This window comes from Varanus komodoensis, unplaced genomic scaffold (genome assembly GCF_004798865.1).
Source record: "Varanus komodoensis strain SLA01 unplaced genomic scaffold, ASM479886v1 scaffold88, whole genome shotgun sequence".
NCBI classification, from domain to species: Eukaryota; Metazoa; Chordata; class Lepidosauria; order Squamata; family Varanidae; genus Varanus; species Varanus komodoensis.
In genome coordinates, this window is record NW_025336576.1 from 220,323 (window position 1) to 232,515 (window position 12,193).

Below are 12,193 nucleotides of genomic sequence, written 5' to 3' on the forward strand. Positions count from 1 at the left end.
AGTAACAAACCACCATGGCTTGTCAGTGACGGAGACAAGACAATCAGCTGCTCGGGGACTTTGGGCAAGTCTTGACCAACCTTCTATGCACGGAGTGGCACACACGTATGTGCCTGAGGGTGTTTGCACGCCCAGTGTGGAAGATGCTCTGGCGTGAAGTGATACTTGCTCAGCGCCTAGATGAGCCGGGTCCACGGCACCACACTCACCTTCCTAAGCCCACAGGATGGGGACACGACGGCAGAGGATGTTAAGCGTGGCACCCAAGGTGGCGCGATCCACCAGGGAGGAGGGCAGAGCCTCCTGCTGCCCCCGCCTCTTCTCCCGCCTCTGCGTGGGGGACGGGACGGGTGGCTGGGTCTGCAGCGGAAGACAACCAAGGCGGGACCATGTTGCCATTCTGCCTAGGAAGGTCCGCACCTGTACACGACCCCGCGGCTCCCCACACGTGAGCCAGCTGCAGCGCTGGCCAGCCACCGCGGTTCCCCCACCGACACCGTGTCTCCCAGGACCACTCCACAGCTGCCTCTGAGTCCTGCAAGACTCCTGACCTGGAATTCCTTCACAGCAGCATCCAGGCCTTGGATGTTCTCCTTGTCCATCCTGGTGATGTAGCAGGTATCGCCTTGTGAAGGTTTGTAGCCGATCAGCAGCTAGGAGCACACAGAACACAGCTCTTCATTTCTGTCCTTTCCAGCATGTTTGATATCCCACAGGACCTCCCTTGCCTTCATGTTAAAAGGAACATGGTTCTTTCATTCTTTTTAAAAAATTGCGTTTTGCCTGTGTCTTGGAATGTGCGACCCGTTCTCCATTATGTAAGTGTTAGCATGGCTCTCAATAAAGCCCGATGGGAAGGGTGATCCAGCGCACCTTGAAGGCCCTGGGCTATCGAGGGCGCGTTCCCAGGGAGCTTGGAAAAGTGGGAAAGACCTCCTGGAGAGAATCTGCCCCCGGAAGTAGTCACGACTGGGCTAGCTGGACCAGGGGTCCAACTCCTGGAATGAAAGATGTTCCTCCAGCTCATCCCCATGCACACAGCAGCCGGCCAGGAATTTGGCAGGATGGACCCAACCTTTGAGGGTTGAATTTGGACCCGGACCTTCTCCGCCTTCGGCTGCTGAGCACCAGTGGCAGGATGCCGCATCCCCGAGCGAAAGAAACCTGCCTGGCCGCCCGGACGCTGCGCCTCACCTTGTTGAGATCATAAACGACCGTGGCTGGGCCACGGGCTCCCTCCTCCACGTAGAAAGTGATCGCTTCTTCCATCTCCAGGGGGAAGCTCAGCTGAGCCCAGCCCCCTTCTGGGCCATCAAATGCCATCTGCAGAAGCTGCAGGGGGAGCGAGAAGGCGCACGGTCAGGCGTGGGCCTCGAATGGGCTTGCAGCAACGATCGATCGCGGCATCTTGCACAGGCAGGCCGGGGGGGGGGGGCGCTGAGGGGCCCAGCTGGAACCTTTGTGTGTGTGTGTTGCGGGGGCAACTTTCAAGGGGAAGGCCAGCCAGGGCGGAACGGCTGAGCCTGCATAATCCACCCCCTCCCAAAAAAAGGTCATCTACTTGATGGTAATGAAGCTAAGAGAAAACTTTCTCCATTGGTTTGATATGGGCCAGGGGACTAATTACTGGATTTGAGAGTAATTTGATGAATTTGCTGAAGCGTGAGAATCTCACTGAGAAACCTTGCCTCATAGCCCAGCCTGCGCTCTGCTACATACGTAGCAGAGGGGAGGCAATCTGTCCATGCTCAGAGGCGCATAGTCCATCTGCAAACTACTTGCAAATTCATTCTCCAACTATGGATCAGAGGACTGACTATCCCAAAGGTCACCACCCTGTCCAAAGGGAGGAGACTCCACAGGCTGGGTGGGGAGGAGGCAACAGTTCAAAAAAGCCCAAGGGGTTGGGGGAAAGAGCCCCACAGAGCCCAGAGAGTGCAGAGCCAGCTCAGTGCCCACGAAATCCAGCATGTCATTTCGGGTGCCAAAGATGAAAAGAGAGCATGGAATGGAGTCTGTGAGAAAAGGGCATCTCTGGCTGGCTGCAGGGTATCACCTTTTTAGAAAGGACAGGAAGGGAAAGAGAGGTGGGGGCGTGGCTTTATACGTCAGGGAAGGGATAGGATGCAGTGAGACAGGATGCAGCACAGATGGGGATTCGGTAGAGGCAGTCTGGGTGAAACTTAGGGGTCTTGACAGGGAAAGGGACCTGACAGTGGGGGTATGTTATAGCCCTCCAGGTCAGCTTGAGACCCTGGATGATGTCCTGACAGGCCAGATTCTAAGGATATCTCGGGGGAGAGACACAGTAATTATGGGAGATTTCAATATCCCGGATATTACTCGGGAGACTCACTCGGCGGTGACGGCCAGGTCACGTCGCTTCCTAGAAGCTATAGAGGGAGGGTTTTCACACAGAGGGTCCGAGAGGCAATGAGGGGGGGAAACTTTCTTGACTTGGTCTTGACCTATAGGGAGGAGCTGGTAGATGACGTACAGATTAGGGGAGCCCTGGATGCGAGTGATCCCTCCATCCTTTGCTTTGAGATCAGGGGACTGCGGACGGGCAGCAGGTCGAGCATAGAAGCTGGGACTTCAAGAGGGCCAACTTTGGCCAACTGAAGGCCAGACTGGAGAAAGTCTCCTGGGATAGGTTTCGGGAAGGCAAGCGAGTTCAGGAGGGGTGGATGGCACTCAAAAGGGAGGTTTTGGAGGCACAAGCCTTGATGGTACCTCTAGTCAGTAAGGTGGGGAGGCGGAGGAGAGTGCCGTCATGGATGTGAAAGGAGGTGGTTAGAGGGATTAGACGCAAGAGGAACCTCCGTAGGAAATGGATACTGGGGGAAATAGACAAAAGGATATACCGGGAGGAGGAGGCCCATTGCAGAGGGATTCTTCGCAAGGCTAAGGCTGATTACGAGCTGAGACTTGCCAAGAATATCAAGAGCAGCAAAAAGGGCTTCTTTCAGCATGTAAATAGGAAGAGGAAGGGGAGAGAAGTGGTGGGACCACTAAATAAGGAGGAAGGAGATCCAGTGACTGATATGAGGGAACAGGCACAGATGCTAAATGACTATTTTGCCTCTGTGTTCTCCCCAAAGCATGACGGGGGAGATCTTTATGGGAGATTAGATGAGGCCGGGGACTTAGGGGCACAGATTAGAGTCACCCCCCTTGAAGTCGAGCGGCTCCTCAGGGCATTGGACATTACAAAGGCGCCAGGCCCTGATGGGTTACACCCGAGAGTACTTAGAGAGTTGGCAGGGGTCCTCTCACGCCCGCCTGCCTCCATTTTTGAGACCTCGTGGAGAACGGGTGAAGTCCCAGAGGACTGGAGGGTGGCGTCAGTGGTCCCAGTCTTCAAAAAGGGTAGTAGAAGCGACATGGGGAATTACAGACCGGTTAGCCTTACGTCTATTGTAGGAAAAACAATGGAAAGGCTCATAATAGAGAGAGATCTAGTGATGCTAGACAGGGAAGGGGAGCTGGCGGCCACACAACATGGCTTCCACAAAAACAGGTCCTGTCAGACAAACCTTGTGGAATTCTATGACAAGGTTTCGAGGTGGCTAGATGGAGGGGATGCAGTGGATGTGGTTTACCTGGATTGCAGCAAGGCTTTTGACAAAGTGCCCCATGATATCCTGGTGGAGAAACCGAGGAGTTTTGGGATAAACCAAAGCACTGTCCGGTGGATTAAGGCATGGTTGACTGACCGAAAGCACAGGGTAACCCTCAGTGGGAAATCATCAGGATGGCGGCCAGTGACAAGCGGGGTCCCCCAGGGCTCTGTCCTGGGGCCGATCCTGTTTCATCTTTTCATCAATGACATGGAAGAAGGGGTGAACAGTCTGCTGATCAAATTTGCACATGATACTAAAACCGGGGCAGTGGCCACAACTGAGGAGCAGGTACTCCAGATCCAAAAGGTTCTGGACATGCTATGGAAGTGGGCAGGAGACAACAGGGTGGCGTTCAGTGTGGATAAGTGCAAAGTCTTGCACTTGGGGCATAGGAATGGGTGTCACAAGTACAGGTTAGGGGACAGGTGGCTGGAGAGCAGCACTTGTGAAAGGGACCTTGGGGTGCTGGTTGACTGCAGGCTAAACATGAGCCAGCAGTGTGATGCGGTGGTCAAGAGGGCGAACGCCACCCTTGGCTGCATAGCCAGAAGTGTGGCTTCTAGATGGAGAGAGGTGTTACTACCACTGTATATGACTCTAGTGCGCCCACAACTGGAGTATTGTGCTCAGTTTTGGGCCCCTCATTACAGGAAGGATATAGCCAGGTTGGAGTCAGTGCAGCGTAGGGCCACAAGGTTGGTGGCCGGATTGCAGGGGATGCCGTATGAGGCGAGACTGAGGGAACTGGGTCTCTTCAGCCTGGAGAAGAGGAGACTCAGAGGGGATCTGTTGGCGACATACAGGGATGTGAGGGGGTGTCACACGGAGGGGGGCAGAGACCTGTTCTCCCCTGCGGAGGAAGGCAGGATGCGCTCCCACGGAGCAAAGCTCAGGGAACCCAGGTTCCGTTTGGATGCCAGGAAGCACTTCCTGACGGTTAGGACCCTGAGGGTGTGGAATGGGCCTCCAAGGGAGGTCATTGAGGCCCCATCGGTGCGGGTGTTCAAGGACAGGCTGGATGTGCACATGGTGGGCATGTCGTGAGTGGAGCCGGCTGGTGCCGGGGGTTAGACTAGATGGCCCGGGAGATCCCCTTCTGACTCTCTCTGTTTTATGCTTCTATGAGCAGGAGCCCTCCATGCCACCACATGCTTTGGCAGCTCTCGCGGCTCCACGCCTTCCCCCTGCCGCCCGCGCACAGCGGGGGGCCCTTCCTGCTCCCGCCCCCACCACACTCACGGCCTCTGTGCGCGCCTGGACGATGAATATCCCCATCAGGAGGGCCCCCACAATCACCACCACCACGAGGACAATGACCAGCACCACCATCAGCAGCCTCCGCAGGTGCACGGGGCAGCAGGCCAGCTTGGGCAGCCGGCAGAGGAGCCTTGGCACCGAGCAGCACATCCGGCAGCAGCAGCCGCAGCTGGGCGGGCAGCAGCCGGGGCAGCCGGGGCAGCCGGGGCAGGAGCCGCAGCCGGGGCAGCCGGGGCAGCCGGGGCAGGAGCCGCAGCCGGGGCAGCCGGGGCAGCCGGGGCAGCAGCCGCAGCAGCCGGGGCAGCAGGGGCAGCAGCCGGGGCAGCAGGGGCAGCAGCCGCAGCAGCCGGGGAGGCAGGGGAGGCAGGGGCAGCAGCCGATCAGCTCCGGCTCCAGTGCCTGGTAGTCCTGTGGAGGGAGAGGAAGGGGTGGGGGGGAGAGAAGGCCCTTTGTGACACACGGAAGAAACCCGCCGGCCCCGTGAAGTCAGCCCTGAGAGCGGCAGGGGTGGCGTCTCCTAGCAGGCTGCCCTCATCATCTGTTGCAGCCAAAGCGACGGAGGATTTCGTGGCACCGTAAGGCCCAGGCGCCTCTTTTGGCTCACGCCCCTGGGGTCCCCGCTGTCCCCTTCCGCAGAGGCGCAAAGTGGCAAGCTCAGGTCGGCGGGCTGGCACACAGCTGCCTGGCTGGGGAAAAGCAGCACACTGGGGCTGCCAGGGGAAACAAAGGTGCGATCAGGACAGACAGGCACAATGGCCTAGTGGGCAACTGTAGTGGTAGCCACCCTAGCCACGAGGAGGAAGGGAAAGGAGGTAGCAGTCAGAACATCTGGAAGGCCACATCTCTGCCTTCGTGGTTACCCCCAACGTGGCTGCCACCATCTGTAGTTGCTGCATCTCAGTTTCCCCAAGTGTTTATCCTCCTTGCTCCTGGCAGAAGCACCTGCGGGGTCGTGTGGTTGACTGTCGGTTGAGCACCGGTGGCTTGCTCAGCCCAACACAAAGGCACGCAGGACGGGCGGTGGGGGCCCCTGCCTGGGGAGCAAAGCTGGCAAAGGACATCAGCAAGCGTCTTTTCCAAGCGCAGCTGTTGGCATGACGCTCATTTTGGGCTTTGCAGCTTGCCCAGACCCAGTGAAAGGGCTCGGCCTTATTTCTAACACGCACACGCCAGAATTTACACACTTTGCTGCCCAGCTTCATGGAAAGGGTTTTAGTTCAGGGATTCAGGACGTGGCCATCCATCCACAAATGCATGCGGAGGCCACGAAAGAGGCAAGGAGAATTGTGCCTTCCGTCCAAAAAGCCCAAAGAGCGTGGCCCCGCTTTTCTGCACCCTGCTCAGATTCCCCTGCCGCTGATCAAAAATGGCACCCCAACATCTAAGGTCAGAAAGCGACGCTGTCCCAGCACAGGGAGACTCACCGCCTGCGGTGCCGGGAGCCGGGCTTGCTTTGCCACGAGTTCCATCTTCTTGTTGAGCTCCATGGCCTGCCTGTCTGAATAACCTCCTTCCGCCCACCAGTTTATATTTATAATGTATATGGAGTGGAACGGAACGGGCGGGGGCTGCACTGGCGAAGAGGAGGCTGGCACGTCGCCGGGCCGTCCCCTTGCTCCTCACGCTTGAGAACCTGCCTCTCCACTCCACCTGCGCCCTCCGGGCCGAGTTCCAAGGACTGGGAGGCCCTTCGGCACCGTAAGGGCACTTGCTTGCTGCCCCTCGGGACCCTTGTCCCCCTCACCTGGGAGAACGGCAAACACTGCTCTCCGCTCTCCAGAGAGCCAAAGTAAACAGGCAACGAGCGCGTCCCCTCCTGCCGCAAAGCGGCCTTTTCCCACTTCCTCAAAGGGATCAAAATGTTCCGAATAAAAGGAGCGCCTCCTCCAGTGGACCTTCAAGGGGGGGACTTGAGCTTGAGAGAGGGAAGGGGCTCCCATCGCAACCCTCCTTTATTTTCCACTCCCAGATACGCGATTCCCAATGTTGTGAAGTGGGCCAGAACAAACGCACTCGTCTCTCAAGTGTCACGAGGCTCTGCTTTCATCGATTCGGTTTGCTGCCGGTCTTACGTGGCCACAGCCTCTCCGCTTCATTTGATCATTGGCGACATACAAGCCCTGCTCGAATTTTTGACACTGTAATTACGTACCGCTCCGCCATGGTTTATTCTTCAAGCACGAAACGGTGGTGTTGGGTCAAGCTTATAGGAACATGCATTGAATTAGAAGGCCTTTTCTGAGGTGCTGACTGAATTGCTAAAGGGCAGGGCTGGGGTTTCCCTCCTGGTCCAGGTTTTTTGTGCTACAATCTATTATATGATTCACTGCAATTTTGGATGGGGGGGGGGTCCTCCTGACAGAGAGGAAAGAAGAAAAGAAAGCAAATGTTATATGTAGATATAATAAATAATGACCATGTAACTGAAGTTCCCAGTGTGGGGGTATATAAGCTAATCAGTATTATATATTCTAACTATTAATTGCCCTGATCAATTTATTTAATTCATTTGTACTGTAAATCTTTTCTTTCTCCCTCTCCCTCCCCTCCTCTCTTTCTCTGCTTTGCTGTTGTTGTTATGTTATTGTACTGTATTTTAAGTAGTCATTGTTTTTAAAAAGAACAATGTTTATTGTCTGTTGCGTGTTGTTCTGCCCTTGTCCGTTCAGCCCATCTTGGGCAGTGCCTGACAAGAGAGCACAGGACTTGGTGCTTCCCGCAGGCCAAGTTCTGCCGGATCGCCAGACGAAAAGGCTGCAAACCCTCCTTTGGGAAGGGTGGGCAGAGAACCGGCACCTCTCCTCTGGCCTAGGCTGCACCAGACGGCTGGGAACGGGGGGAGGTTCTGCGGCCGACCCAGGAAGCTCCTGAGCACCGTCGGCTGTCCACGCACCCCACGGAGGTGGCAGCTCCCACTTTCCTGCGCTTGCCCTTGTGGACAGGTGCTGAATTCCCCCCGTCACTGCACCCGCCTAGCCGTGCAGTGCGCTCGGGTACCTAGGGCCAGCCAAGACATTCTCCTGCCTCAGGACCTCATGAAGCATCCCTTCCCCATTCCCTTGCAGCCAACTGGGATCGCGCCGGGCAGGAAGGTGTCCCAGGAGTCTCCTTTCTCTTAAGCTGCTTCCCCCGTGCATTCTGGTAGCTTTTCTTCTTCCAACCACCATCACTCAGCTCCAGGGACGTCTCCTGGGCCTGGACTGCCCAGTTGCTTCTCTTCTCTAGGGATGGGTGAGGAACTTACTTTGGGGATGGGATCTGTCGGATTCCCCCAGACTGCAGTCGGCTTTCTTGCAGCCGTGGGTGCAAGTGTGCCGAGCGTTTGCACAGGTGTGCATTGCACAGGTGGTCCTCCTCTCCCGTGAGCAGGACCTGAGGCCTTTGGTTGCACTGCTCCAGCTGCAGAAGGAGGCTGCTGGAAGCGTGGCCCCATTCCCACAAGCACCCACAGACACCCCCCCCCGGCTCACTTGTGTGGCCAGCACCAAAGGCAGGTGTGGGGAGCACCTGGAAGAGTCCACACCCCTGACAGAAGGCCCTGGGAATTGCTCCCCTGCTTCCCACTGCAGATGCACCTGGCCGACGGGTTACTAGCTCTCTGTCCATTGAGCAAACAGGTGGTGCCCAGGGGGAGGAGCAGCAGCAGCGGCTGGGATGATGATGGTGAGAAGAGGGACCCACGGGCAGAGGGGCTTGGGGAGGGTGCTTTGCTCGAAGGCTCTCAAAAACCTGGCACCTGGTTCCAGGTGCTCGAAGGGCCATTTTCTCTCCAAGTTTCCGCCTCAAGGGCTCTCAGGAAGGTGCAGGGTTTGCGCTCTGGAGCCTGCCAACTTACCTGGCAGCATTGCCTGGGGCACTGAGGCACACGCCCTTTGGAGAAGAGGCCAGGCCTCGATGGCCCAACTTGTTGGCCCGGGTTTGCTCTTGCTTTTAAGGCTTCGTGGGAACAGCCCCAAGGAGGTCCCTTGCGGAAGGTGCGGCGCTCTTGCAGAGCCACATCCGTGGGCAAAGTGCGTCATTGCTCCCTCTTCTTGGCTGGGAACGGGGCGAGCGGGGAGCTGGCCACTCTGCCAAGCGGGGATACAAGCACCTCCTAAGCTGCCCTCCCAGAACAGGCGCCTCGCAGGGCTTCCCACTGCACCGTGGCCGAGGGCCGTGCTCCCTGCGGCCTTGTGTTGCTCACCCAGCCCAAGCACCTCTGAACCGCTCTGAAAGCCCTGCCTTGCCAGCTGTGTGTCCTTGATGGGAAGGCTGGGAAATGCCACACCGACTCACTGGATTCCGATCCACATCCCCTGGAATGCAACGCCCGCATTTGCGGATCAGAACCAGCGCTGCCAGCCCTAGATCCACAGGCAGGTTTTCCTTTTGGGCAGGAGGGCCAGATGTTTCGGGGTTCACTCCCGGCAGCCCTGTCCAGTGTGGCTAACAGCAGGAATGCTGGGGGTTTAGTCCCAAACATCTGGAATTGGTGAAAGCAGGGACAAGATCTGGGCCGAAGAGTCCTGAGTTCAGATTATTTATATAGTTATTAGATTTATATCCACCTTTTCCTTTTTTTAAGAACTCAAAAGCAGTTTATATCCTTCTTCTCCCACTGCTCTCAGTCTGAACCCCGCAACAACAACCCTGTGAGGTAGGCTGAGCTGAGTTTGTGACTGGCGCAAAGCCACCAGTTGGCTCCGTGGCTGAGTGGGTACTCGAACCCAGATCGCCTGAGTCCCAGCCCTGCGCCCTTAACCCTGACCCCACACTGGCTCCCTCACTGGGTGAATTTGGCCCGGTCAATCTCTCTCAGCATAACCTACCTCACAGGGTTGTTGCGCAAGGATAAAATGGAGTGGAGAAGGACTGTGAGCCACCTTGGCTTCTTTGCAGAAGAGGAAGGGAAGTGTATGATTGCAGTGTCAGAGTACTGGCTAGAGACCAGCTGTCTGCACTTCATCCCAAGCTCCCGACATTCGGGACTCTCTGCGTACTGGATTCAAGCAAAGATCCCCGTTCCGCACCATCCATTATGCATTTTCCCTTCGTCAGCAACGCAACCTGAGCATCTCCTGTGCCCGGACATGGCTCCGTCGTTCTGCAGCAGCAGCAGGAAGCTGACAAAGCTCCGCATGGGGTGTTCTGTGCTGCGGCTGCCCCAGGCTCCAGCTCGTCCCCGGAGCTGCCCCTCTGACCCCTCGCAGGGGTAAAAACAGTGGTGGCGGATCATTCCTGCTGGCCCCAGTTCCGATCTGTGGGAGGCAGCAGAGAAACGAGGGCACGGTTTGGCTGCAGCTTCCCCCCAAGGACGCCTTTCTTCTCGTCTGCTGAGAAGCCCTTGCGTGGGAAGGGCTCCATGCTTGAGCCACCGCGTGTCTTTTGCCGTGGTGCGCAGTCCAGTCACCTAAGACTGCTGGCCCCCTCCAAAGCGACCCCTCCGGCAGCCTGGCTCTGCCCTCCCAAGTTCGAGGCTGTGGCTTCCTTGGTGGAGATCCATCCACCTCAGTCTGGTCTTCCTTTGCTTCTCCCGCCCTCAACTTTTCCTGGCCTGATGGTCTTCTCCAGCCAGCTCGTGTGTCTGCCTCTCCGTCATCTGTACTGACTTTCCAGGCAGAGAAGCGGCTTCGCCTCTGAGCCGGGGGACACCCCACCTTTCTTCCATTTTGGAATTCAGCATGGCTACATGCAGGTGATCTCCCCTGAGCTTCATGCACCGCCAGGCCCTGCCCTGGGGTCCTGCCCAGAGCATCCCTGGGCACCCGTCTGCCCTCTTTCGCCCGGCAGCCACCCTCCGAGATCTCCCTTCATCCAAACACGTCCAGAGGAACGGAACTTGCAGCCTTCTGCCATCTGTGCATTTGTTGGGCCACTGAGCTACGGCCTGTCCCAGGACCGAGGGGCAATGAACCTGGGAAATGGCTGGACTCCACTTCCCAAGCTCCCCGGCCAGCCTGGGCAGTGGGGAGGCTGGTGCAAGCAGTCCTAGCTCCCCTGGCTGGACCTGGTACGGAGCTCTGGTGTGTTGCTGAGGGCACCGGGGCGTGTGCTCTGAAGCCCATGCTCCACACGAGGTCCCCATGTGGCCTCAGCCAGCCAGGGCATCACACTTGCACCTGAGGAATTCAAGCACATGCATGGTATTTTTCCATAGCTGTGCACGGCAGGAGAGGGCCACGAGCCATAGGTGGGCCTGTTCCAGGAATACTTCTCTGCAGTTCCGGGATGCCTCATTATCTGGGAAGCTGCCCAGGTGCTTCCCAGCTTTTAAATACATACGCACTCAGCATAAGCCAAGCGCCTGGTACCGTGGACCCAGGCAGAAGATTCCCCAGCCTGGCACTCCCACATGTGGGGCTTGCGCTGGTCACAGAGGGGCCAGGAGGGGCCAGGACCCAGGAGCACCAGCTGGATGCATCCACAGAACTCTGCACGTGTAAGAGGGAGACCAGGCCCTGCACTGCTGGCCCTGGCCCAGCGTTGTGCTGCAGCAGGTCTTTCGTGGCATGACAGAGATGTGTCTTCCCTGCTAACTCGTGTTTTGCTTTCCACACATTATTTATTGGAGATAAGCACACACATCAGCAGCATGGGAGAGCAGGTGAGGGCAAAGTACATGATTGAAAGGTACGGCTGCTAGATAGCATCTGCTAATGGATTTAAAGGGGAACCCATTAAGAAATTGATTCAGTAGAATTGGTGGATCCAGAGTGTCTCCTGGGACTGCCACGCAGAGCCCTCATCAAATGTTGCTTCTGTCCACGCACAGAGAGCAGTCAAGAATCAGCTCCCCACTTGCGGGCCGAACATCCAAAGTTGCCTCACACCAGATTGGATCATGACACTTTCGTTTCATTCATTACATTACATTACATTTCATTTCGTTCATTACATTTTACAAAGATTAAAACCTCAAAAATACAGTATAAAATCCCAATACATGCAAACATATAAAGCTACAGCACACAAAGATGCAGATATATTGAAAAACAATTTTAAACAATCAACAAAAGAATCCCCAAGACTGATTAAATCCTCATCATTGACTGCCAGATGCCCAAGAGAAGTCGGTTTTAACCTGGTACTGAAAATTTGGCCATGTGGGTACGAGGCCATTCCACACTTGGCGGGGGCTGCCACCTTCCAAGTCTTCCTTGGTGCAGGCGCCCGGGGCGGAGCGGGGCCCTAGATAAGGGGCAGCTTCTGAGGAGGCTCGTTTGAGACCTTTGGAGGCAAAGCAGGGCTCTGTGCCCAGGCGAGAGCACCGTGCAGCCAGGGACACACTGCACAGCTCGCCCACCATGCGAGGGGGCACACTTACGGCCATGAGC

At 56.7% G+C, this 12,193-nt stretch overlaps 1 protein-coding gene across 1 annotated transcript; it reads right to left on the reverse strand.

Annotated features, from left to right (window-relative positions):
* Positions 1-213: 213 nt before the first annotated feature.
* On the reverse strand, positions 214-7,043 carry LOC123016759 (pulmonary surfactant-associated protein C-like). The gene is made up of 6 exons (XM_044417358.1): positions 7,033-7,043; positions 5,455-5,590; positions 4,863-5,213; positions 1,195-1,332; positions 492-653; positions 214-360 (listed from the first exon to the last, which is right to left on the reverse strand). The coding sequence occupies exons 1-6, from the start codon at positions 7,041-7,043 to the stop codon at positions 214-216; spliced, it is 945 nt and encodes a 314-aa protein (XP_044273293.1).
* Positions 7,044-12,193: the final 5,150 nt, after the last annotated feature.